Raw genomic sequence first — 25,582 nt, forward strand, 5'->3', positions numbered from 1 at the left:
GATCTAGTTGCTAACATATTTAAGGAACAATGGAGAGTGACCTAGGGTGTGGCAGATGACTATTAAAAGGAAAGGTAGCTGTAGGTATAACCTGATGACTAGAGTGTCACAGCATTCTTAGCTGCAGATACCAGAATTCGCTCTCTAGCTAGTTTAAGCAGACGGTGGTTTTAAATGGATATTAAGAAAATCTTAGCAAAAACCATCTGTAACCTGAGCTTTCAGGACCAAATTCCAGAACCTCATTGCAAAGCTGGTAAGGAGATTGCTTCTCCTCTTCTGTGTAAAATCATGATTCCTCCGCCACTTCCTTTTTGAGCAGAATGGATGCCTTCACCAGCTTATTTATATCGTTCGGCTCACTTCTTGCATGGGCGTATAATTAGTGGAATCTGTGTGGCACCCAGCACTGAGAATTGTAGTTTTTGTACTCTGCTGGAAAGGTGGGATTAACAATGTGAGGAACTTGCCCACTGTAAAGCGTGTGATCAAAAGATTTAGGTAGTCTCTGATAACAAATGTCCTTATAGCTTCATTATAATACTCATCTTGTGCTCCTTCCCCAGAGGGTGCCGGTTATATCTTATACATTTCTGTATCCTACCTATTGCCATGCAATATTAGATGCTCAAATATTATAAAATTACTGTATAAATCAAGACATCTCTAATTTACGGTTAGAGAATCAGTTTTCATTGTATTATAATGCTTGTTTCTTTATATCGTCTACCTAAAACATACATGTATATAACCATGTTGATTAGCTTAAACTTTTAGGAGATCAGGCCAATTAACCATGGCTGCAGATTTAGTTTTGATATAAGCCAGGATGAACACTGGAACATTTACTTCATTTATCATTTTTTCTATTCATTCAACAAATATTTATCGCATACCTACAGATGTCAGAAACTGAGCCAACACTCGAGTAAGAGAAGATCAAGACAGACACGGTGCCTCATGGAGCTCATATTCCAATGAGGAAATAGCATGGAACTATTTTTTAAGAAATTACATATCGTGATATGATATGAAGAAATAAAGCAAGAGACTGAAGCAGAGAATTATGGGGGTTGGGAAGAGGAGAGACCTAGTTTATGTCGAGTAGGGAGCAAATGCTTCATTAGACGCTGATATTTAAACTGAGTCTAAAAGGATGAGAAAGAGCTGGCCAAATGAAGAGTCAAAGGAGGAGAACTCCAGGCATAGGGTACAGCATATGCAAAGACTTGGCATATTGAGGAACTCAAAGGAGGCTGGTGTGGTTAGAGCATAGTTTGCCAGAGAAAGACTGACACCAGATACTGCTGGAGAAACAGGCAGGGTTAAGCTCATGCAGAGCGCCGTAACTGATATGAAACAGCTTGGATTTAACCAATGCACACATGCATCTGTAGAATTCGAGAGAGTAGAATACCAGGAATATAACCAGAGATTGAAAATAAAAAGGAAACCTCTTTGAAAATATTAATTATGTCATTTTCATACAGAAGAGGTATTAATATTTTGACCCTTACAGATGATCCCTACCTACGGATCTATATACATTTAAGATCTCAGATGTTTGTGTTCTTTTGTGCCATAAGCATGGCAACCTTTCTTGACACTTTGAACCACGACTAGTGACAGTGAAGGTAGAGAAATTAAATTATTAAGCACTGAAAATGTGATACAAATATGTGACACTGAATCTACCTGTGGCATTGTAAAAAAAAAAAAAATTTTTTTTGTTACAGTGTAAGCTTTAGGAAATATCCTGAAAAACATTTGTTTTCTTTACTTATTTTCACCTCAATGTCTTATATCTGCTTTTCCCTCTTTTGTTTGAGTGACTTCTGCTTTATTTTGCATGGGCATCATCTGTTAGCCTATGGTTTTCACTATCCTTCGGAAAATCTCTCCTACAAAACTTGCTGGTCATGTGTTGTTCTTCACCAGCAAAATTTTTAATTTAACTGATTTTTTAATTTAATTGATAACTTAACCCAGCAGTTTTTTATTTTCTTTTCATGTATCTTTGTTTTTAGCAGCAGAACTCCCTTTTTAAATGAAAACAAAGGTAAAATCTCAATTCATGAAACATTTAAAAGCAAAATTTCTCTGGGAAGTCAGAGCGCAGAGTCTAGAACAGACTTGAACACTGTTCACCGGACTTTCCCCTGATCACTATGACCACCGCAGAGGCTATTCTGGGGAAACGTAGGTTCCAGAGGAGACAGTTTTAAAATTACGTCCTCTAACCTCTTTTCTCGAAATGACTATTACAAATCTTAGTTACTATATTCTAGGTTGTCGCATATGTTTTTCTATCATGTAATCTAAGAATGAATTGTGAATAAAATCATCAGTGATTACCACTATAGCAACATGTGATTGTCACTATAATCATGTTTAAAACAACATGATTATGCTTATTTCCTTCAATTCAAAATCTTTAAATGACCAAATGTAAATGAAATTAATTTTGACTTTTAATAGTATTCTCCTAACAAAATCATCATGCACTCTACAATGTTCATTAATAATTATCCTATCGGATGACACATTTTATGTTGTGTTCTATTTCTACTGAAACCATACTGAAATTATTAAATTTTCCAAAAAAATGCATAAAATTTGCATTATATTTTTAACTCGGTAACTTGTTATATGATAGAAATGCAATTTACTTCTAAAGTATTTTGGACCTTGGTTTAGCCTCAGGTTTGTGCTTCTCTGATGCTGCCTGTAGAATAACCTGAGGTTATCGTTAGGTACGATGGAAACCTGCCATCTTTTAGGTAGAAGTCATTAATAAGTATTAGTGACTTGTATCCGTAAGATAATTGCATTTTCTCTTACACCCGGTAGCTGTTACTGGAGCATTTGGAGTGCCTTGTGTCCCGCCATGAAAGATCACTGAGAATGACGGTGGTAAAGCGGCAAGCCCAGTCCCCCTCGGGAGTTTCCAGCGAAGTCGAGGTTCTCAAGGCGCTGAAATCTTTGTTTGAGCACCACAAGGCCTTGGATGAAAAGGTATAGTATTGTGAAAGGATTCCTATAATTTTATATGTCAGTTATACCTCAGTAAAGCTGAAATTAAAAAATAAAATAAACTTTATCTACTAATTTTAAAAACTAAATTAAAAAAATAAACTTTATCTACTAATTTGACAAATTTTAAAAATTTGTCAAAAATCTTTGACAAACGATTTCAAGCTTAACAATGCTTTTGTCAGCAGCGTCAAGCTCCTGGTCTTCCTCCATGACTTGTCTGACTCCTGAAGTAAATCAGTTCAGAAGAACACGTGAATTATAGGAAAATCATTTTTTAAAAATGAAACTGGATTATTGTGTGTATATCAGTAATATTCATAACCATGTTTTTTTTAATACCACTGAATCTGAGGCTTATCAAGTTAGACTCCTATTATGGCACATTATGGTCCTAGTCCAGACGGCCATTTGAAATTTAATATTGTTATTCAGCCTCTCTCTCTCTCTCCCCCCATCCCATCTTTCTCTCTCTCCCTCTCCGTCTCTCTCCCCCACACCCTCCTCTAAAATGCGTGTCTATAGATGCCAACTAACGGACAATTAAACACATCTTGAAGTATAAATTGGATGTACTTCAACCTTTAGAGATTTATATTAGAAGCAGAAAATGTTTTTTAGATCTCTAATACTTTAGTTCTGAATATACGTTTTTAGGAGGCTCTGCATATGACAGCATAAGGTAGTGGTAGAGAAACCTGCTCTAGGTCTTTTCTAAAGTAGCTGTAAGCTTCTCTTAGCTGTTACTCGGATAAGTTCTCCTGACATAAGTAAGCCAATAGGATGATAATATCCTTTGAAGATTAGTAAGGCTCATGGCATGGTTTCAATTTTGTGAAATTTCAAAGAATGAACTTTTTAAAATTAATAAAGCCTTAGGATTTTGTAGAGTGGGAATTGGGGCACTTCATTGTAAAGTATCTGAGAAGTTGTGAGCATTAATTCAAACCAGGGATTATTAACCAGTTATATCTAGGCTTTGAGCGTGCAGACACTTATGCTTTACTTAATATTTATATACATGTATATTTTTATCATTGGTTTTTCAGATGTTCTTAGAGCAGGATGTTATGTGGAGTGTGTGCATAAAGATAACTATAATTCTATCCTCTAGATTATTAAGAAGAAATTGTGTCTTACTTTTTATTTTAGCCATGAGAGACAACTAGTTTATGAATAATTTTGAATAAAACAGAAATGGACATTATGTAAAGATCTCTGATAAATAAAATATCAACTAATATCAAATAATCATTTAATATATTTAATGTTTAGTTGCATATTATATTCCCTTTCTTACTACAAAAGTACATTGTCAAGAATTTGCAAGACTTTATATTTATGAAATATCTATTATGTGTCAAACTCCTTGACAGATATTTGGCGCACAATTATAGATAAGACATTCTCCCTACAACTGAGGGGTTCATAGTTAGTGTTGGAAATTCACGTGCCAATAATAGGTAATGCTAGGAAAAGATGTGTACAATGCAATACGGAGTCACAGAGAAAGTTGTGACTAATCTTGCCAATCCTCCTCTTTTTGCTGAGGAAGATTGGCCCTGGGCTAACATCCACGCCCATCTTCCTCTACTTTATATGGGATGCCACCACAGCATGGCTTGACAAGTGGTGCGTCAGTGCGTGCCCAGGATCCAAACCTGCGAACCCCAGGCCGCTGAAGCAGAAGGCGTGCACTTAACCACTGCGCCACCAGCCGGCCCCTGTGTAAGAGTTTTATAAGCAGAGAAATGAAGATACCCTAAGCAACAGGACCAATATCTAAAATAACCCATGCTATAAGAAAAACATGGCCTGTTCCGAGAAAATTTAACAGTTTTGAATGACTTGAATGAAGGTATCCGAGAATGTGTGATTTTAGATGTTCCCTATAAACACTCCCACATCACTTAGTGAGGGGTGCTTTTATGAAAGAATGAATAGAAGGCATTAAACAGTATTTAAGACAAATAACCTGATGGCTGTGAGTACGTTTAAGAAGAAAATGGTTGTTGTACAACTTAGAATCTAGAAATAATTTACTATGTAGAAGTTCAGTGAGCTTAGCATAACTAAATGAAGCATTTTCAACTATGGCCCTAGGAGCTACAATAGTATTTATTAACTCACCAGATGTGCCCTGGACATTGGTGAGTTCAGGGGCAGCTGAACTGATTAGCAACTAAGTAATGCTGAACAGCCTAAGGGAAAAGCATTATAAGCTTGGGCTCTGGAGTTGGACAGACCTGAACAAGTGACTTAACTTCTCTAAGCATCTGTTTCCTCTTCTTTGGAACGAGGAGAATAATAGTACCTACCTCACAGAGTTATCACGAGGATTAAATATGATCTGACACGTAAAGCTCTTAGCCAGTGCTTAGCATATGGGAAATGCTCAGTGAATGTTAACAAATATTACTATTAACATGAATAAATTTCAGCATTTGACAAAACTTTCAAACTAAGCAAAGATGTTGGTATCAGTGTTGATCCACGTGCTTGTTTTAAATAGCATTTCATTTAGTTATTGAGAGATTAATATGTGCCTAAGTGCCTTCATAGACAATTTCCCTAACTAAGAATAGCTCTCAGCTTCTCATGGGGATAGGGTGGGGTGGGGAGACAGACCTATAAACAAGTAATTACAATATTCTAATTTAAGTGCTATAAGTATTACGTTATAATATACGTAGAAGATCAAAAGAAGATGCAATTAACCATGTCTTGAGGACAAAAAACTACCAACTTCACTATAGAGGATAAGGTTACACATGAAGAGCTAAATAAAGCATGAAAGTTTGAGCATCGCTGTGGACAGTTACAATGACTGGCAGTCTTCATTATCGACGTCCTTTTTTATACATCCATGGAGTTGTAGGGTAGAATTTTTACAATTAGCTAAGACCAACAGTAATTTTGACATCATTCTCCAATATGTTTACCAATTCGGTAGCTGGAGGAAATGAGAAATATACATGTGTTTTGCAACACTCAGATATCATTTACTATTTTTTAAAAAATATATATTGGATATGCACAGGAAATATAACCAAAAAACATAGTAAATAGATGTGCACTCCACATCCACATTTCCATGATCTAATATCATAGGGCCCAAACTTCTGGTCTAAGGAGATTTCCTCACAATGTTTTCTGTTATAGGAATGATAATTCCAAAATGAAACCCTGTTGTATCTTAATTTCAATTTGGAACGTATGCTTCATCCCTCTTCATCCTGAAACACATTTGTCATTTTTAGGGACTTATTCTATTTTAAATCCTCAGGGATAAAATTTCTGTGGCCTTGAAACATCTTTTGGGGAAAAAACTTCTCTCTAATTATTTTTCATACCATTATGAAGAAAATAGATGTAACAGATGAAATTAGAAATAATTTCTAGATGTACATAAATATATTTGGGGAGTTACACTATAGCTCTATAAATAAGCAGTCAATGTATCTTAAAGACTATGCAGACAATAAATTAATTGAATGTGGTTAAATAGTTACAAGTCAGAAAAAGTTAAGTACAGAGCAAAGGCTACCAATTGTGTATTTACATTTAGGAAAAAAAGTAAAACTATAATTTTTTCATTGCTTATCAATCATGTCTAGATAACTTCACAAGAACATCAAATCCAATAAGAAAAATGAAAGTAATTATGGCATTCTGCTAGTGCTATGCTCAGAACAGAGCAAAAAGCTAAAAGACTGTCAGAAATACTATTTTTTCCTATCACTGGAGTTCCAGCTGCAGACAAGGTAAAATGTTAGGATTCTTTATACTGTAGGAAGGTTACTCTTTTGGATCCTACCCTTTTTCTTTTTACTAACTTGAACAAAGATTAGTGAAAAATGAATTAAATACAAAGAGAATAATGCATTCTCATATAAATAAAGCATTCATATCATAAAAGCACCAAATTTTACATTTATAACATTAATTCAAAATATATTTAGAAATTGTTTTTATTTTCTTGTAAAGACAGGTTTATATTCCTTCCTTTGTGAGTAATATACTCTCAAATTGTAAATGCTATACTAAATTTATTGAAGGGTGATTCTATTTTCATATTGTTTGATAAGCTTGATGATTTTTACTCCTTGAAGGCTCAATGTAATGAGAATATAAATGCTTAACTTATGGTAAATAGAAAACAGTTTGGAACAATTTCTATGATTTTAAGTTTAGCAAAGAAGATCAGGAAGATATTTTAACATACAGTATAGCCTGGTTTCAGCCATTCCTTATATGACTTGAACGACTCTTGTAGAAGCATTCTAATGTATCAGTATGTCTTTTAAAATATGGTATCCTAACCTCTTCACAGCACTCTAAATGTGATCTGATCAATGTTCTGTATAGTGAGACCATGAACTTATATTTGGACGGTTTCCTATTCTTGTTCTCATCAACCAGGATTCCTAGACCATTTTCAGAACAGCCATATTTTATAGTTGATATTTTAGGAAGCGGGCATAAAACTTTACATTCATCCCTGTTAAATATCAAGCACACTTACTAAGATCTTTGTTGATATCTGCATTCCACATATCAGCAATCCTCCTCATTTTCATGCCTTCCGAATATTTGCTTCTTTTGCATCTATCCAAGCTGTTCATAAAAAAGTATTCCCCAAGTCAAATCATCAAAGATTTTCTTCCAAGTAACTCTGGTTCAGTTATTAATCAACATTAGCTTTATGCATTTTTCATGAACAATTGGATATTTGTCTAACAGTGCTGGTACCTGGCAGTTCATCTGGCACACCTGAATATCATGAAAGACCCTGTGTAATTGTCTTTGACATCAAATGTCTATTTAAGTATGTATTACTAATTATCACAGAATTTGGGCATAACTAAATATAGTTGATGTTAAACTCCACTTAGTATTTATTCTTTCTTATTCAACGTATTTCAGGAGTTAGGGGTACCCAGTCACCCAGATATATATCAGTTATCATTATATAACATGAAAATATAATTGAGATTTTTAAAAATTCCTAATAAGATTCTAGATTAATAGGACATTAGTGGTTTTTTGTTTGTTCGCTAATTAGAAAATAATGTTGTAACTCCAACTTTAAAATTATGTATATTTTTATATATTTTATATATTTAATCTATATTCCCAGATAAATCTCACTAAAAAAAGAAAAATACCATTCGTTAAAATACATCAATAAATTAATAAAATTAAAGTTTTTAAAAATATAATTATATATTAAAATACATATTCACTGCACAAATACTGTAACATTCCCATGGAAAAAAATCTATGTTAATTCATAAATAATCAAAAACTCACCATGAATTGCATCTTAAGTTGAAGCTATAAATTTTGTTGATTTTTTCCTATGGAAAATCAAGATGTTGGAATCATTCAGTTTAATTCAGTCAAATTTCTTTCTCTGAATTTTTTTATAAATGTAATATTTTTTACATGATAAAAAATATTTATCTTTTTGATGAATGTAATATAGAGCATGTTTATAGATCTGAACATATAATAACCGAAATAATTTTAGAAGTTTTAAGAAAGCAAGAAGTAAAGAAACACTTCTTTGAGTTTCATTTATGTCTGAAACATTTGTAAATCATAATTATTTTCTAACTAAACGTGCAGAGTCTTTGGTTCTACAATATATAATGGCTTAACCTTCAGTGTCTGGAAGCCAGTTAGGAATTCCCAGAGTAATTAAATACTTTCCAATCCCTCAATAACAATGTAGACCTCTACCTAACACAAAACATATGAGCAATGGACAACATTTTTCAAGTTCTAAGAATCCTTTGCTTTTAGACAAATCATTTTTGAAGTTAGATAGGAAATGCCAAATGAAGACTCACTTATTTTAAAGAAGTTGAGAGAAAGTTTTTTGCCTACATCTTATGCTTAATCAGTGACTGTTTTTCAGATGAATTCATAATATACTTTTGAACTTTGCCTCCATTTACTGTGAAGCAGAATTCAGAACAAGATGTGTCAATCTCCAACCCCACTGGAAATTCTATCATTGAAACACTAGAATGACTTGCTTACAAGGAAATCCCTTGATACAGTAATACCATGAGGTGACAATGTAGTCATAGTATTCATGAGCACTTAGGGCTACAAATATTTTAATAATTTGGCAAATGTGACTGTCTCTAATAATGTTAATAGATTCAGCACAGTTTAATATGTATGGGATGTACATTACTGCACATATTTTGGTTTTTCTTCTAGGTAAGGGAGCGACTGAGGGTTTCTTTAGAAAGAGTCTCTGCACTGGAAGAAGAACTAGCTGCTGCTAATCAGGAGGTAACATACCAAACTTTCTCCTCTTTCGAGGTGCAATATCGTTAACATTATATCCCTTGTCTTTCACATCACTTTTATTAAAACTGTCACAAAAAATAAACTACATTCTGTATATGCCACTGAACAAGGCCTGTTGAAACTAGTTGCTAGAGTTATGTTTTCTGATTTCTGGTGATTCATGTCTGTCACTAGGAGACCGAAGGAGAATCATCAAGAGCTAGCAGCATGTCAACTCGCGAGATGGGATTTAGCGAGACTGCAGTCAGATGCCAGTCCTTTCAAGAAGTGAAACACAGCTCCAAAATTGGAAAACATGTCAAATATCTGTTAAACTTAGGAAATGTTACAAATGAAGTTAACCCCTTAGAGCTCTTTATTATTCCTGTTTTCTAAAAGCATTGTGCCCATGTTTAGTAGCATCGTTGAATCCACTTCTTTTGCTCTCATTCATGACTCTAAGAAAGTATTTTATGATTATCTCTGAGATTTAAAGAGTTGTTTTTTGTTTAGAAGATTTTACTTCTTTTCGTTATTACTGCACAAATGAACTTGGGTCATTAGACCAGATATATATATATAACAAATTAAATCTATATAGGCCACTGAAATGGCCCATCTCTCAGATGGGGCCCATCTCAGAGATTAGCCCCATCTCTCTCTCTGACATTTATTTACAAGATTACCTTTTTTTCCAGAAGTTTATTCCAGTAATGTAAATATTGGTATGACTAGTAGTGGACATACTAAAACAATTTAGCAAAGTCTTTCTACTTTTAAATAATTAAAGAAGTGGGAGACTAATATCATTAATTTCAAGTTTTATCAAGGGATTCTTAACAAAATAATATTTACACTCACATTATACACAGGAACAAATACACATTTTCAAACCATGCTAAAAATCTTGTCCCGTACAAACTCCCTTGTTCTTTAAAATAAACTAGGCCAATTAAACGAGCTTATATATGTTTTTGTTTGTTCTAGATTTAACAATTTAAACTTTATACATAATGGCCTTTTAATTACAGGAAGAATGAGTTCCATGTGAATTAAATGCTAGCAGTGCTAAAAGCGTAAATGGTAGCACCACAGTTTAAAAAAATAGAGGAAGCTTTTTAGTGACCAGATCAGCTTAGCAAACTGGAGAGTTTATAAAAAAGAAAATAGGAAATTAGTACATCTAAGAAAAGAACCTCTGAGATAATGGGTAATGATGGGAAGAACTCAGTCCATTTATGAGAGAGAATAGGTAAATCATCTATAAAGTGAGTGTACTCATTCCTGGAATGTTCAGGAAGAAAGTATTGTGTTTATTAATTTTGCATTTTATCATTGTTAATTTTGATTTTCATGTATGTTTAAATATATTTTTATTTTATTTTATTTTTATTATCAATAAAACAAAAATGTTTTATTGATAAGGGTAAACAAACAATAGGTTTGGCGACTACTAATATAAAAGTCTTGCTTAATATGTCAGTGATAAAGTTTCCATTTGTCATAAACAAAGGAGTGGTGAGACGACTGGACCAAAGTATTTTTGCTGAAATAAAAATGTTCCTTAAATTCAAGCAAGGCTCTGAAATTTTGCTCCAGAAATGACAACTGAATACTTCAATTATATATAAAGGAGGAGAACAACACTTGAGAGAATAAAAGTGGCGGAAAGATTTTTGACTGTTGTCTTTAATATAATTTTAGCCCTCAAATATTCTTGTAGTCTCTTGTAGGTGGTATAGTACATTTGATTGCTTGTACATAGATTAAATAAATTTTAAATCATTGACATTACTTTCCAACTACTACAGCCTTTCTGAATGCTTTTTGTTTTAAGTCATTTGTATAAGTAAGAGGAAAGTAATTGTGTGTTATTGTTAACTTCAATATATTTTGTTGTTGATTGTAATTAACGTCCATGTGGCTTAACCTGAATCCCTATTTAGGAAGTCACAGGTCTAGCAAAAAAAATAAAAAAATAAAAGTTACTTTTGTTTTCTAATAATAAATTGTTTATGAATAATAAGTGATGTTTTTAAAGAGAGTATCTAGGAAAAGTCAACTTTTACTTCATTATGAAATTTATATTTAAAAATGAACAGTAAAAAAGAAAATCAGAGGACATCTGCACTTTGAATTCTTGATTCTTTGTAGTAACAGCAATAGTTACAAGAAATCTCTTTAAAGTAAGTCATCATGTATTTATGATAACAAGATACATTTAGAAACCTGACAAAATAAGTTTAGAAAAATATACTACTGGCAGCCTTAGAAAGATAAAGTATGGATATTAGAAGAAATAATTGAAGAAAATATTTTAGAAAATAAAGAACAAATATTTAGAGAAGAAAAGAAAACTAAGAGCACATTCTTAAGAGCCAAACAAAGATACATAACATAGACAAAAACAATGATGTATTAGAACAAAAGTTCTGCATATGGCTAAATGAGCAGGGGGTTGGGGAAAATTTCATGTGATGCTTCAGATTTCAAATTAAAATTAAAATGTATTCACAAGTATTCAAATCTGTTTGTATCATAAGTTCATATAGCAAGCTTGGAGACTGAGAATACCGCATTATTAGAATCAGTTTGATTCCTGAGTTTCTTGTAGTGATAATGACAGTTCAGATAGCAAGGAATTCATCCAAACATTTGTAAAAATTATTTCACTTCCTATATTCAGAAAGGAATGATCACAGAGCAGTGATTCAGACTACAAGTAATACCTTGATATGTATGCATAAGTGGAGTCTGAAAGGATGATACAGTAGAGTTTATTCTATCATCATTGTATTATTTTAATAGAGTTTATTCCATCATCTATATAGCATTATTTTCTTTCTGTCTCTGTCTCTGTCTCTGTCTCTCTCTCTTCCTCTCTCCCCTCGTTCCATTCTCACAGACGGTTTTGGAGTTATCACCCTTTAATATCTTTTCTTTATGTAATCTCTCCCGTGGAGGCCTCATTCATTTCTCATCCATCCAAGGCTTCGACCATTACTTCTGTGGAAAAGAAACCAAAATCTATAGCTCAAAAGTCATGCTCTTTTCTGAGCTACACAAAAAATATTTTCAACATTGCTTTGGCATCTCCACAGGACTTTGCTAATGGTTGTATAGATTGTTCTCTGCCACGGTTGTCCAGCGGGAGGGGGAAGAGAGGATTAAAATTCGGCTCAGAGTTTGCTAATCAAGATGTGCACCAGAGAGACTGTAACCACCTACAGAGGGTAATTTTTCTAATTTACACAAAGGCACCATATGTGCTGGTGGGCCTGGATCTGCACCTAGTTTTTCCAGGTGTCTCCCTAGATTCTCTATGGCATCTAGGGAGATGCCATTTCATTGCATTAATGCAATGAAATATGTAGTCTTGTTAAAAAGAATATAAGATAACTGTATGTTCTGTTCTGTAAAAAGCTCCAAAACATTCTACTATATGAAAAGGAAGACGTTGCATAGAATGATCCCAATTTTGTACAAATACAAGGAATAATAACACATTATTATGGGACTAGAAAAAACTCTCAGACATAAATACCAAACTGGTATTATTAGTTGTCTCTGGTGTTTGCAAGTATATGTACTATATATTTCTATAGTGTTTGAATTTTTAATACATTTTCATTGTACTTATAAACAAATAAAATAATAAAGATATTTTAGAGTTAGATCATTATCCATTCTAGATTATTCTGTTGATCACTTAATAACAATAGGTAATATTTACTGAGTGCTTTCAATCTCTAGGCACTGTGCTAAATGCATGTCTATCAGCAGAATAATACTGGAAGTCAGGTACTACTATTATTTTACAGATGAGCCCAGAGAGGTTATTTCTCCTAGTGTACCACTACTCTCTCCTACTTGAAAACGTGGTTATCTTTGAATTTGTCTTAACTCTCTGCATTTAGGTGGTTCCAATCCATACATTTAATTGTATCCACAATCTACCCCACATTCATTTACTCTCATCTTTTTCCCTATATGTTAGAACCACCATTGTTCAGATCTTCATTAAATCTCACCAGGGATATATTACAGTAGGTTTTTATCTGTTCTTGTCTCCTATCCCTTCCTGCTATATAATTCTTCAACGTTAAACCTGCTAAGCAAAGTTCCAATCATATTGATTATGTTTCATAATATTTTCTGTTATGTAATATATATTTCTATGTAATATACACCATATTAATATATTAATAACATAATAATATGATATATATTTATATAAGTTAATAACATAATGATATATATTTCTAGACCTGTAATATACCTTCAAGAACCTCTTCAAGGGCCCTCACCTAAAAATCCACCTTTAACTCCCACTACCCCTACTGCCCTAACTGAGTCATTCTAAGGTCTTGTTAAATTAGGGTATTCATTGTTTTTGAAAGCAGCCAACATTTTTCCTGACTCTTAATCTTACTTATGCTAATGTCTCTCTTGGAATGCCTTACAACCCCAATTTACCCATTGAAATCATACTTTCCCACTTAAATTCAAGTTCAGACATCACTTTTTAATGAAATCTTTTATGATTTCTTGCCAATCGTCATTGCTCCTTAGTTTAAATTGCTAAAGCTCATTGCTTCAGAGTTTATTATGACTGAATTAATTATGTACCTCTCTAAGCCTAGGTTATTAGTTCCCTGAGAGAGTGGACCACATCTTGCTCACTTGTGTTATTTCACTCAGTACAGTGACATGAGCCTTGTGATCAATATGTATTTGTCAAATCGCATTGTATAGAGTTCATTCTAACCAGTGTGTTCACATTGTTCCTTGGCTAGTCCCTGAATAGGTAGTTTGAACAACCTTAGGTATAATCAATAAACAGCAATACACTGATCATTTGCATTAAATGATCAAGATATCTGTTCTTTCAGAATATAATTATTGACCAACTACAATGTGCAGAAAATTCTAGGAGTCTCTGACAGAAAGGAACAGAAAAAATGATAAATGAAACATTGAGCAAATTTTCATGTAATTTTCCTCTCTAGTGATCGAGACAGACATACAAACTATAAGTAAGATGTAATTTAGTGCAAAACTAAACAAATGCAAAATAGAGGCCCAAACAAAGTGCAGAAGGGCAGAGAAGAGAAGGATATTTATTCTGAACCAAAGGATCAGAGAAGGCTTCACTCTTGAAAGAACACTATGATTTGGCTTCAGAACTGTGGGACAGCATTTCAGGCTGAGCAGACGGTATTCTTAGCCTGTTTCAAGAGTAGCGGATGAGGTTGTGTTGGTGAGAATCAGGGTGTGAAAAGATGTGGTAGTGGAGGGTGGGTTGGTTGACAGGACTCAGATTCTAGAGGACTCTGGATGCCTTGTTCAAAATTTGGAATTCATACTTTGTGGAATGAGAAAGTACTGAAGGTATAGTTTTGTTTTGGTTTTGGGTTTTTTGTTTATTTGGTTTTCATAGGTTTGGTTTTTCTTTCTTTTTGGTAAAGTGAAAACCACTGAAAGTGAATTTTTTTTCCTTTTTGTAAAGTGTGGGGATAGGGTGGAGTAGAGCTGGAAAGTTGGCACAATCTGATATGGCTGACTGACATAATGATCTGATATGTGCGTTTGATCATGACATATCAATTCAACAAACATTTATTGGGCATCTTCTATTTGCCAGGCATTGTGTTAAGTACTGGGTATAAATATTTTACTAAAACTCAGATATTAATAAAGCAATAGTTCTTCTCTCAAGACTGTTATGGGAGATAGATATGGTAAAAAGTAATTGTAATGGGGAGTTATTATTTAATGGGTATGGAGTTTCAGTTTGAGAAGATGAAAAAAATTCTGAAGATGGATGGTGGTGATGGTTGCATAGCAATGTGAACGTACTTATTGCCACTGAACTTTACACTTAAAAACGGTTAAAATGGTAAATTTTATGTACATTTTACCACAATAAAAAAGTAAATAATACAATATGACTGAAATGAAAATGAAAGTAAGTACAAGGATTAGTAGTATTACAAAAGACAGTCATTAATTGTATGGGCATGAATGAGGAAAAGCAGACAGTATACAAAAATCATCCTAGAGAAATCCTGCCATATGCAGCAACATGAATGCACTTAAGGGCATTAAGTACATGAAATAAGTCGGCCACAGAAAGACAAATAATGTAGGATCTCATTTTTATATAGAATCTAAAAATGTCAAGCTCATAGAAACGGTGTAGATTAGTGGTTGCCAGGGGCTGGGGGACCAGGGGAAATGGGAAGATGATGGTCAAAGAATACAAACTTTCACTTATAAAATGAATAGGATTAGGGGACGTAATGTACAACATGGTAACTATAGTTAACAATACTGTACTGTACACTTGAAATTTGCTAAGAGAGTAGATCTTAAGTCTTTTCACCACACAAAAAAAAACGGTAGTTATGTGAGTTAATGGATGTGTTAGCTAATCTTATTGTGGTAATCATTTCACAATATATACATATATCAAATGTTCACATTGTATGCCTTAAACTTACACAATGTTATTTGTCAATTGTATCTCAATAAAGCTGGAAAAAATATTTAAAAATCTTCTTAGAGGAAAAAAAAATATACCTAGAAATTGAAGGGTGACTACAAAGAATTTATCAAATGGATTTGGGAGAAGAAAACGGAAGCAGGCAGGAGTAGATATGGAGCTGGTCAAAGCTGCAAAGATAGGCAAATCTGAGTTAGGGATGGCTAGATCCTGGGCTTCGTCCTGTAGCCCAGGACGTCCTGTAGCCTACGTCACTGTAGACGACAGTAAGCCAACAAAGAAATTTTAAGGAGAGATGAGATATGATCAGATTTTTGATTTAGCAAACCACTGGTACCTCCAAAAGTTAAAGGTAAAAAATGTATGTGATAATCAAGGGCACCATATTTATAGTTCAGATTTGTAGAAATCACTACAATATCTTGAAAGAAACAAGGGGCTAGTATCAGAAAATATTGAACTGTGTTGAACAGAGGTACTACCCAGTCTGGCGCTTCTTATATTCTTTTAGAAATGGAAAATATAAAGGAAAGAATCAAAACAACATTGTAAATAAATATATATACATGATGAAAATTTGCTGTCATTTTATGTATCCTTGAATAGGCCCACAGAGGCAGATTGTATTGTTAATGTTGAATACGTTTTCCAGGCCATTGTCCTAAAAAAGCAAGTCCTGATTATTTAGACACAGAAAATACAAGTCTTTATTTCTTGCAGTGTATTTTTGTTACTGCTTAAAATTGGAAAACCACAAAAAAATGTACAATAAGGGAAGTGCAGAGCAGAATAAATAGATTACACCTTAACAACGTGTTCTCCTTTAGCAGAAGCCCATACACCTTTTTAATTATTTAATTAAACCAGACAAAATGGATCATTCAGAAACTACAGTAAAAATTCCATTGACAGACTAATTTTCATTGAATACACAGGTGTGCTTATTTTAAAAGCTTTCTACGTGATTGCATTACAAAAAAGAACTGGCATGTTTAGTTGTGGGCTGAAATATATTTTGTATATTGCCTTCTTTCTGTGTTTGTTTATTCCAACCACTGAATTTACCAACTTTAAATTAGAATTTTCTTAAGGAAATTAGCATTTCATTTTATGTCATCTACATCCGGCCTTATCCCTGAAGTCTAATTTCCTAAGTCTAATTTCATAGGCAAATCAATTATTATCATTCATATTTAGAAGAATATTGGATCAAGATAGTGAGACGAGTGAGGCAGCAAACACATTTTGGAGGTTTATAACACCATGGACCGTGGCCATTGCTTTAAATGCATTACACTCTTTAATCATCACAACAGTCTTTTGAGCTGGGTTAAGAACCAGTACTCTGTTGAATTCATGGACGTTAATGGACACGTGGAAAATATTGAATAGTTACAGGCAAAGTTAGAACCTACCCTAAAAAGCAAATAAGAGGCTGAAAAGGAGCAATCAGAGATGTGAGACTCGAATGAGTCAAGAGTATTGAAGCAAAATAGAGATAGAGATAGATACAGAGAGAAAGAGAGAATTTTAAGTGTAAGGATTGGAGGTGATCAACAGTGTCCAATGTTTCACGAAGGTGTGTAAGATTATGTCTAATATGAGTTGATTAGATTTAGAATTAGAAAGTCACTGGAAATGTTTGCAAGACAGTTTCAATAAACTATAATGGAAGGGGAATAGCTGTAATGAAAAGAATTTATGAGTCAATTCGAAGTTTAAACATGGGAGATGGTGAGTAATAGTCTTGAGAAATTTGGCAACAAAGGAGAGGGGAGCTGAATAAGTAGGCAATATTAAGAGACAGCCCATTGAAAATGGTTACAGCCAACGGAAAGAAAGAAGGAAGAAACAGAAGAGAAGGGATTATTGACGGGTAACACAGTAGAGGATAAGCATGGTTTCAAGGTCAATCGCAAGTAGTAGGAGAACGGAATGTGTAATGTTGAGATGAATGAAGATTTTTATTTGGAGAGGAAACAGGTAGGAATTTTATCAGAGAGATTCTTCTCAAGGAAACAGGGGTCATCTGATAAGGGAGGTGGGAAAATAGTTACTTTTGGTGAGCTTAAGGAGAATGAGAATTAGACAATGTAGAATACAGCAAGGAGCCAATAAGACTAAGCAAGGAAATTTTAGTGTGGGATGGTAGACTCAGAGGAGGTTCTCATTAAGATACCCCAGCAAATTAAATCAAGCCAGTTTCCACAGCGCTTACCAGCTGAAACAACATGGGTCCTACCACGTAGTTCCTTATTTAAATCTGAGGTTATGTTAGTCATCACAATTTGAAAGAAAGAGATACAAATATGAAGTTAAAGTTGTCTCAGATTATTTTGGCCACATCAAATAAATCCATAGGTGGAATGTTTCTCTAAAACATGACAGGGCTTGGATAAAGAAGCTGTGGTATATATACATAATGGAATACTACTCAGCCGTAAGAAACGATGAAATCCAGTCATTTGTGACAACATGGATGGACATTGAGGGTATAATGCAAAGTGAAATAAGTCAGAGGGAGAAGGTCAAATACCATATGATTTCCTTCATTAAGTAGTAGATAATAACAACAATAAACAAACACATAGGGACAGAGATTGGATTGGTGGTTGCCGGGGGGGAGGGGGGGGAGGGAGGGGGGTGAAGGGGATGGTTCGGTACATGTGTGTGGTGATGGGTTGTAGTTGGTGTTTTGGTGGAAAAACATGGCAGGACTAATAGCCAGGAAGCTTCTGAAATCATGAGCAACTCACTATATTTAAATAGTATGAAAGAAATCTAATGGCTGAAGATGATCCAGAAAAGCAGGTGGAAAGTGGGAGAGTTGTTGAGTAGTACTTATTAAAGGAATTTGCTGTGGGGGAACTAATAGCAGTACATATCTGAAGTTACAGCATCACTTATTTGCAGAATTAATGAAATGACCAAGTCATTTTTCTCTTCAAATTAAAACTGCCATTTCTGTGAGTGGAAAGCTCCAGATGTACAAAAAGAGACCACTACAAAAAGTTTTTGAGTTAAATTATTTCAGCATCCTAAAATTGATAATTATTTATCTTGGTAGACCCTTTGTCAATTACTCATTTTTTGGTTCTTTTAATTCTATTTCCTTCCCAGTTTTATGAGACAAAAGCAGATTTAATTTTTTATATCTATCACTACCTTTATAAAACAACAACTTTCTAATTTCTTGCGTGTTTATGTATACCATGTATCCTATTCAGCTAATTAGCTTATTTTCATCAGTAGTAAATGTATGAAACTATTTTCATCGTTAGTGAATTCCCTGACCAACTTAGAATTAACATTCTAATAGAAAGTCAAATACAGGTTTTTTGTTTTGGTAGCATTTGAAGCAAGTCACCATGGCTAAACTTACCAGAAAATAGTATTTGTTTAATGACAGCTGTGTTTGCATAAGGTAATGACATCCTTGCAATTCCAAACTTGGATCCCTTGAAGACAATGTAAAGCTGTCTGATGTGATGTTTTCAGCTTACCTGCAAACTGTTGTGAGTTTCCAATAGAATCACTTATTGGGAGCCTAGTTTTCATGTTGGAATTTTATCATTTTTGGTTAGAAAATTGTATAGTTCTTAATTGATTTTATTTCGTGGAAGAGTTTAATGATAGTTGAACAATGTCCTCTTTTGCTTTATATTGGTAAACTCAAAGTTTCCTCATTGTCAAACTGGCAGCTAATCACGAAGGCCTACAATTTCTTATTATATCTCTAGATTATCCTGTATGATGATACTGCATTGTAAAGAAAAGTGTAGAAACTGTCAATTACCCAAGTTATCATCATCAATGAAAACATCTTCTTTCTGTTGATAATTGCACTGTTCCAATACAAAGAATCTTTCCCAAATAAAAGGAGATGAAGATGTCTTATGACAAAGTATGTTAAAACCCAACAATGAAAAGAGAGATGAAGAATACTATACTAAGCACTACACACACCCCAAACATATGCATACATTTTTCAGTTAATCATCACAATTAGCCTATGAGAAAAGTGTAACTATTACTACCAGCATTTTGCAAAAGAGGAAACTGAGGCCTAGAGGAACTAGTAAATTGTTTTGCATGTTATCACTAGTGAGCAGGAATCCAAAGCCAGGATATTTGACTCCAAATTTTGAGTGTTGACCAGTAGCCACTAGATCATGTTCACCACCCAAAGTCTAATTACCATCCATCAACAGAAATTGAAATATAATGACGTGTACCTGAAATTTACATAATGTTATAAATCAATGTTATCTTAATAAAAATAAAGTCTAGAGTATGCTAAAAAAAAGTGAATTGAGTAAACCTGATTATTAATAAATGATAAAATCCACACTAATCTCTGACTCATAGTATCTGAGTATACATCCAAGATATTGTTATTTTTATTGCTCCTTAATACCTCAATTTGTCACTCACTGCTCAAAATTACTCTCATTTTATGCTTTGTGAATCTTTTGTGCTTGTAGTGCCATATTTAAGAAGATTTTGTGATATTTTTCTAAGATTTCATACTCAAGTATATTCGTAAAATTATTCTCAAAAAAAAAAAAAACCGTAGCCACTAGGCTGCCCTTTCTCTTAATAACAAAATTTCCTTATATATGAAATCTGTGTTTCTAAATCAATAGTTTACCTTCTAGCAGTTATTTAAATTCGTCATCATATCTTCATATTTGTTATATTTCTATGGATTATTTCAAGGTTCATAGCTTCATTATACTGACAGACAGATAAAACAGGTAACTAAATTAATATGGACTCTGATTTATGTTTTATGCATGACTGAGCTGACGTCCAACCCTGAGTCACCTTGCCTTACTAGGTATTTGCGGAAGAATATTAAGATCCATGTGTCCATTGTGACCACCTCATGGCAAAGATCCCAGTCCAACATGGTGCTCAAACCAAGATGTTCAACTATCTTTGCACACTTCTGACCACGATGGCAGAAATCCTAATGGTTATTGAATTTACCACTGATGTCCATGCCCCCTTGAAATTTAAGGAAGGTCATTCCATTTGTATCAGAATTACTCTCATCACAAGAAGAGGGCATAATGTTACACATACTTCCTGTAACAATCAAAGTAACTCGTTTTATCTGTACATCAACTCAATATAGAACTTCTAAAATATATAGCTGGTTCTGGGGGCCGGGCCAGTGGTGTAGTGGTTAAGTTCATGCGCTCCACTTCAAGGCACCGGGGTTCGCAGGTTCTGATCCTGGGCGCAGACCTATGGACTGCTTATCAAGCCATGCTGTGGCAGGTGTCCCACATATAAAATGGAGGAAGATGGGCACAGATGTTAGCCCTCAACAAAAAGAGGAAGTTTGGCAACAAATGTTAGCTGAGGGCTAATCTTCCTCACCAAATAAAAAAAATATATAGCTGATTCTAAATCATAAAATTCCTTTACATAAATTTGCTTTTATTCTTTCTTACTGATAGAGTTTATCACACTTTTTATTGGCTCAACACACACATGCATAATGACTTCTATCTTTGGATTAAAGTGCCTGCCACAGTTGTTACCACTTCTAGCCAGCAAGAACTGGAAGAGAATCAAGAAACATACAAGAATAATTTTTACCAGCATGATAAGGAAGTAGCAGAAATGATTTTTGCTTACATCCCTTTGAATAAAACTTGGTCTCACAGTCACTCTAAGCTGTAAGAGACCAACAAGTGCAATCTCTATTTGAGGGGCCATATGCAGGAGTTCTATTGCTAAAGAGTGGGAGAATGGATATTAATGTGCAACAAGTAGCATCTAGAACACATGGAATATAAAGAATGCTTGGAATTCAATAGTGAATTTAATAAAATCATGTAAAAATATATCTACAAATATCAGTAGCATTCCCATACCAGCAGTAAATTAAATAGAAATGAGAAGTAACAATATCAAAATAACAAAAATTGAAGACCATGAAAAATGATTAATCAAAAACACATGCAAAGCTAATAATTTAAGACTTTATATTTAGCAGAAACAACATTCATTCAACATTTATTAAAACAACAATAATAGTAACTAATACTTATAGAGTACCTACAACATGAAAGGCCCTCTTCTAAGTGTTGTCTACATTTTAACTCATTTTATCTTCACATTAGTAACCTTTGAGACTTGTATTACAAACATCATCATTTACAGAAAAGGAAATAGAAGCACAGAGAAGGTAAATAACTTAAGTTCACATTGTCAGCAAATGGTAGAATCAGAATTCTACTTAACAGTTCACGCCCTTAATCAGGACTCCATATTCTCTACTGGACAGGTACCAAGCACTGTTTTGGGCCTTGGTAGACCCAAGGAAGACCAGTTACTGGAAGACATACCAGTAACCAACTCAAAAGTAACCCCTGCCCTCAAAGAGTGTATATTGAAACATAAATTTGAAAATAATTTTAGGTAGTGATAAATTCTATGAAACAAATTACACAGAGCTATGGATAGAGAGTATTGCAAATAGAATGTGCACATATTTTTAAATTTTTTTCTGCGTTCAATCAGTTCGCTCTTTTGTAATATTATTAGTCAATGTCATCATGTCATCTAAAACATTCCGATTTAGACATGACTGTAGCAAAGAACATATGGAAAAATACATTCGCTCCATCAAGTAATTGCATTTTCAGGGATCATTTATCCTGTTTCTACTGATTTAAATGACATTAGAAACAATGTGTGAAAGTGAATAAAGAGCTTAAGTCTAAAAATCAGGAAATAGAGTTATAGCTCTGACTTTCACTGGGTTCATTTGAACAGTTTTTTTAAAAAAGAGGTGACGTGAGCCACTATACCGCGGATCAGCAAACTTTTCTGTAAAGGTCCAGCTGGTAAATATTTCAGGCTCTGTGGCCAGATGGTCTCTGTCACTCCTACTCCACCACTGTAGAGTGAAAGCCATCGTGGACAATTATATAAACAAATGGGGTTGGCTGTTTTCCAATAAAAATGTATTTAGGGACACTGGAAAATGAATTTCTTATAGTATCTGTGTATCACAAAGTATTATTTTTCTTTAGATTTTTTTTTCAAAGATTCAGAAATGTATAAACCATTTTTAGCTTGCAAGCCTGACAAAAATAGCCAGGCTGCAGGCTGGAGTGGCTCCTCTTCCCTCGATGGTCACTTGGGTCATGTCCCAGAGGCTCACTCTGCATAGGCTGGGCTGCTGCCTCTGCCTGCACTACGGCAAAAGACAAGGAAACACTCTCTGCACTTGAGGACTTCAAGTTCATTGGTCCCCACTGAAGGGTGTATAGTGGTCACCTGGAAGTATATTAAAATCCAGATTCATTAAAATGGAGTCTGCATTTTTAAGAAGCATCATAGATGATTTTGATGCAAGTGATTTTGAACTGCCAATAAGAAACTTGACCTAAATATAACACAAACGTAGAACATAGATCTGTTGCCGCACAAAATTGGGGTTCTCCTGTCTGATGTGCATAAAAAAGCCAATTAATTACAGCATTAGCTTTTGGGAAAAGAAATCAGCTTTATTCTGTTGGATCGATCTGCAGGGAGACAGGGGGCCTGTGCCCTCAGATCTGTCTCCCCAATTCAGGATTCCAGGCAATATTTAAGAGGTTAGGGAGAATAGGGTGGCACGTGGAAACATTGGCTGGACAGGTTTTGATTGGTGGGCTTCAAGCATTAATGGTAAGATTCTAAACATTTATAACAGGTGGTGAAGGAATTTTAACACCAGATCTTCCCAAATGATGGACCTGTTGCTTGATAAGAGGCACACTTTTAAGTTCTGGTCATGTCCCAGTCCTTTGGTTCCATGGGGAGGAGAATCTTTGGTTCCTCTGTCATTTCAGGTCAAGATTTCTTCTTCTGTGCATGCTCTGGCTACATGGCTTTGCAAATCTTCTGAAAGACAATTTCTTAATTACTCTGTTGATAAGGTGAGGTCAGTTGAACTGGTCCTGGAGGGCCCGAGCTTACAGAACCCTTAAACTGGAGATTACAAAGCAGTGAGATAAGTATCATAATAGAAATAAGAAGGAGCAAAAGAATATGAAATACTCTGCAAAAAGTGGAGAGTAAGGAGTAGGTAGAAATTAGTGTGGGCACACGAGGGGGAAAGCAGTGAATATAAAACCCTCATTCTATATAGAATATTTAATTGGGTGCCGTGGATATATTCTGCCCTGGCCGAGAAAAGAAGTCTGAGGACAAGAAAGGAAAGGAGCAAACACACTGCCAACAGGAACTGTAATTCCCTCCCAGGGAATTTACATTCTCCCTAAGTGGTTCTGCATTTGCTAGCTCTGTGACTATAGGTAGTTTCCTTATCCTCGTTGCCTCAATTAGCTCAACTCTAATAATAGAACTTATAAGGTAGTTGTGAGTTTGAATGAGTTAATATATGTTAAGAGCTTAAAACGTGGTTGGCACACAGTATCTTTCAGTTGATATTCTTGTTATTGATGGTGATGAGGTCACTGTTGTATTTTTTGCCATGATACTGTCTTTGTTTCAAAGATGATTGACTGAGATCCAGGAGGTGGAGTGTGTGTCCCACAGTGGGACTGACTAGGTGGCAATTTGTTGGGAACAGGAAGAGGTTTATCATTCATTCTCTGTAAACTGCATTTTCTTCACCCATAAAAATAAGAATATAAAGACCACATAAGTTCTGGTCCCTTCCCATACTGACATTTTGTAATATGTACACATTTAAAAATCACATTAAAATAAAATTGAAATACGTGCAAATGAATATAGCACATGATTATTACCATTAGAACCCAAGCAAATGGATGGCTTTAAAAGGAATTGTTCAGAATAATGGGTTTTAGTATGCTTCTTTTGTTATTTCTAAGGAAGGAACTAAATGAATAAATCCCTTTTATTGCCCTGGCTTGCTTTTTTCTATGCAAGAATGACTAATGAATATTGTTTCTGCCTTTTTCCTTTTCTCAAATACTTTTGAAGCATTTTGAAATGCTTTTCTTTCCTTTAAGACTCTTTCCCTCAGCATGACAGAGCTAAAAAGAATTGTTCCAGGACACAGCCTATAATTTTGTCACTTCTGCAGTGATTGGGAAAAAAAAAAAAAACACAGAAAACTCAAGTGTGTACTTACAGTGTTAGCCATGCCTGGCTGAGGAGGTCAAATTTCATGGTGCTGAAAGGGGAATACAGTCCATCTTCAAAGAAATTTATGTTTTCATATACTTGTTGCCCATTTCTATTTTTAAGTGTTGTTGAGGTATAATTGATATGCAAAAAAATGCCCCTATTTTAATGTATACATTTTGACGAGTTTGGACATATGCATACCCTCATGACACCATCAGCGCAGAATTAAGGTACTAAGCATATCACCTCCAAAAATGTGCTGTGTTCTTTTGTTTTCGTTTTTATTTCTTTGTCATAAGAACACTTAATATGAGATCTATACTCTCTTAAAAAATGATTAAAGAAAACAATTTAGGTTTCATGAAGGGAAAGTCTTTATTTAACACTTCATGAAGGGAAGTCTCCTATCTGAGAACTATGAAATGAGACAGAAGGCAAGAAGCTTTTATAGGATAAAGAATAAAGAACAAGGAAGACAAAAACAGAAAATATCTGATTAGCTAGAGCCATATAGTCAATCTTGGTGTGAAAAGGCTCAGGGCTGGGTGGGCTTTGGGGGCCTGGCTGACTGGGGGTACTGTGGTTCTGGTCAAGCGGAGCTTTCACAAGGACACG

General features: G+C 34.4%; 1 protein-coding gene across 3 annotated transcripts in view; it reads left to right on the forward strand.

Annotated features, from left to right (window-relative positions):
• Positions 1-25,582, forward strand: part of PPFIA2 (PTPRF interacting protein alpha 2) — a 462,329-nt gene that overhangs the window by 284,549 nt on the left and 152,198 nt on the right. For all 3 annotated transcript variants that reach the window (XM_058568716.1, XM_058568715.1, XM_058568714.1), the window contains 2 exons: positions 2,851-3,015; positions 9,268-9,342. In XM_058568716.1, the coding sequence (XP_058424699.1) occupies positions 2,851-3,015; positions 9,268-9,342 (240 nt within the window). The remainder of the gene's footprint in view (positions 1-2,850; positions 3,016-9,267; positions 9,343-25,582) is intronic.

Source organism: Diceros bicornis, chromosome 25 (assembly GCF_020826845.1).
Source record: "Diceros bicornis minor isolate mBicDic1 chromosome 25, mDicBic1.mat.cur, whole genome shotgun sequence".
NCBI classification, from domain to species: domain Eukaryota; kingdom Metazoa; phylum Chordata; class Mammalia; order Perissodactyla; family Rhinocerotidae; genus Diceros; species Diceros bicornis.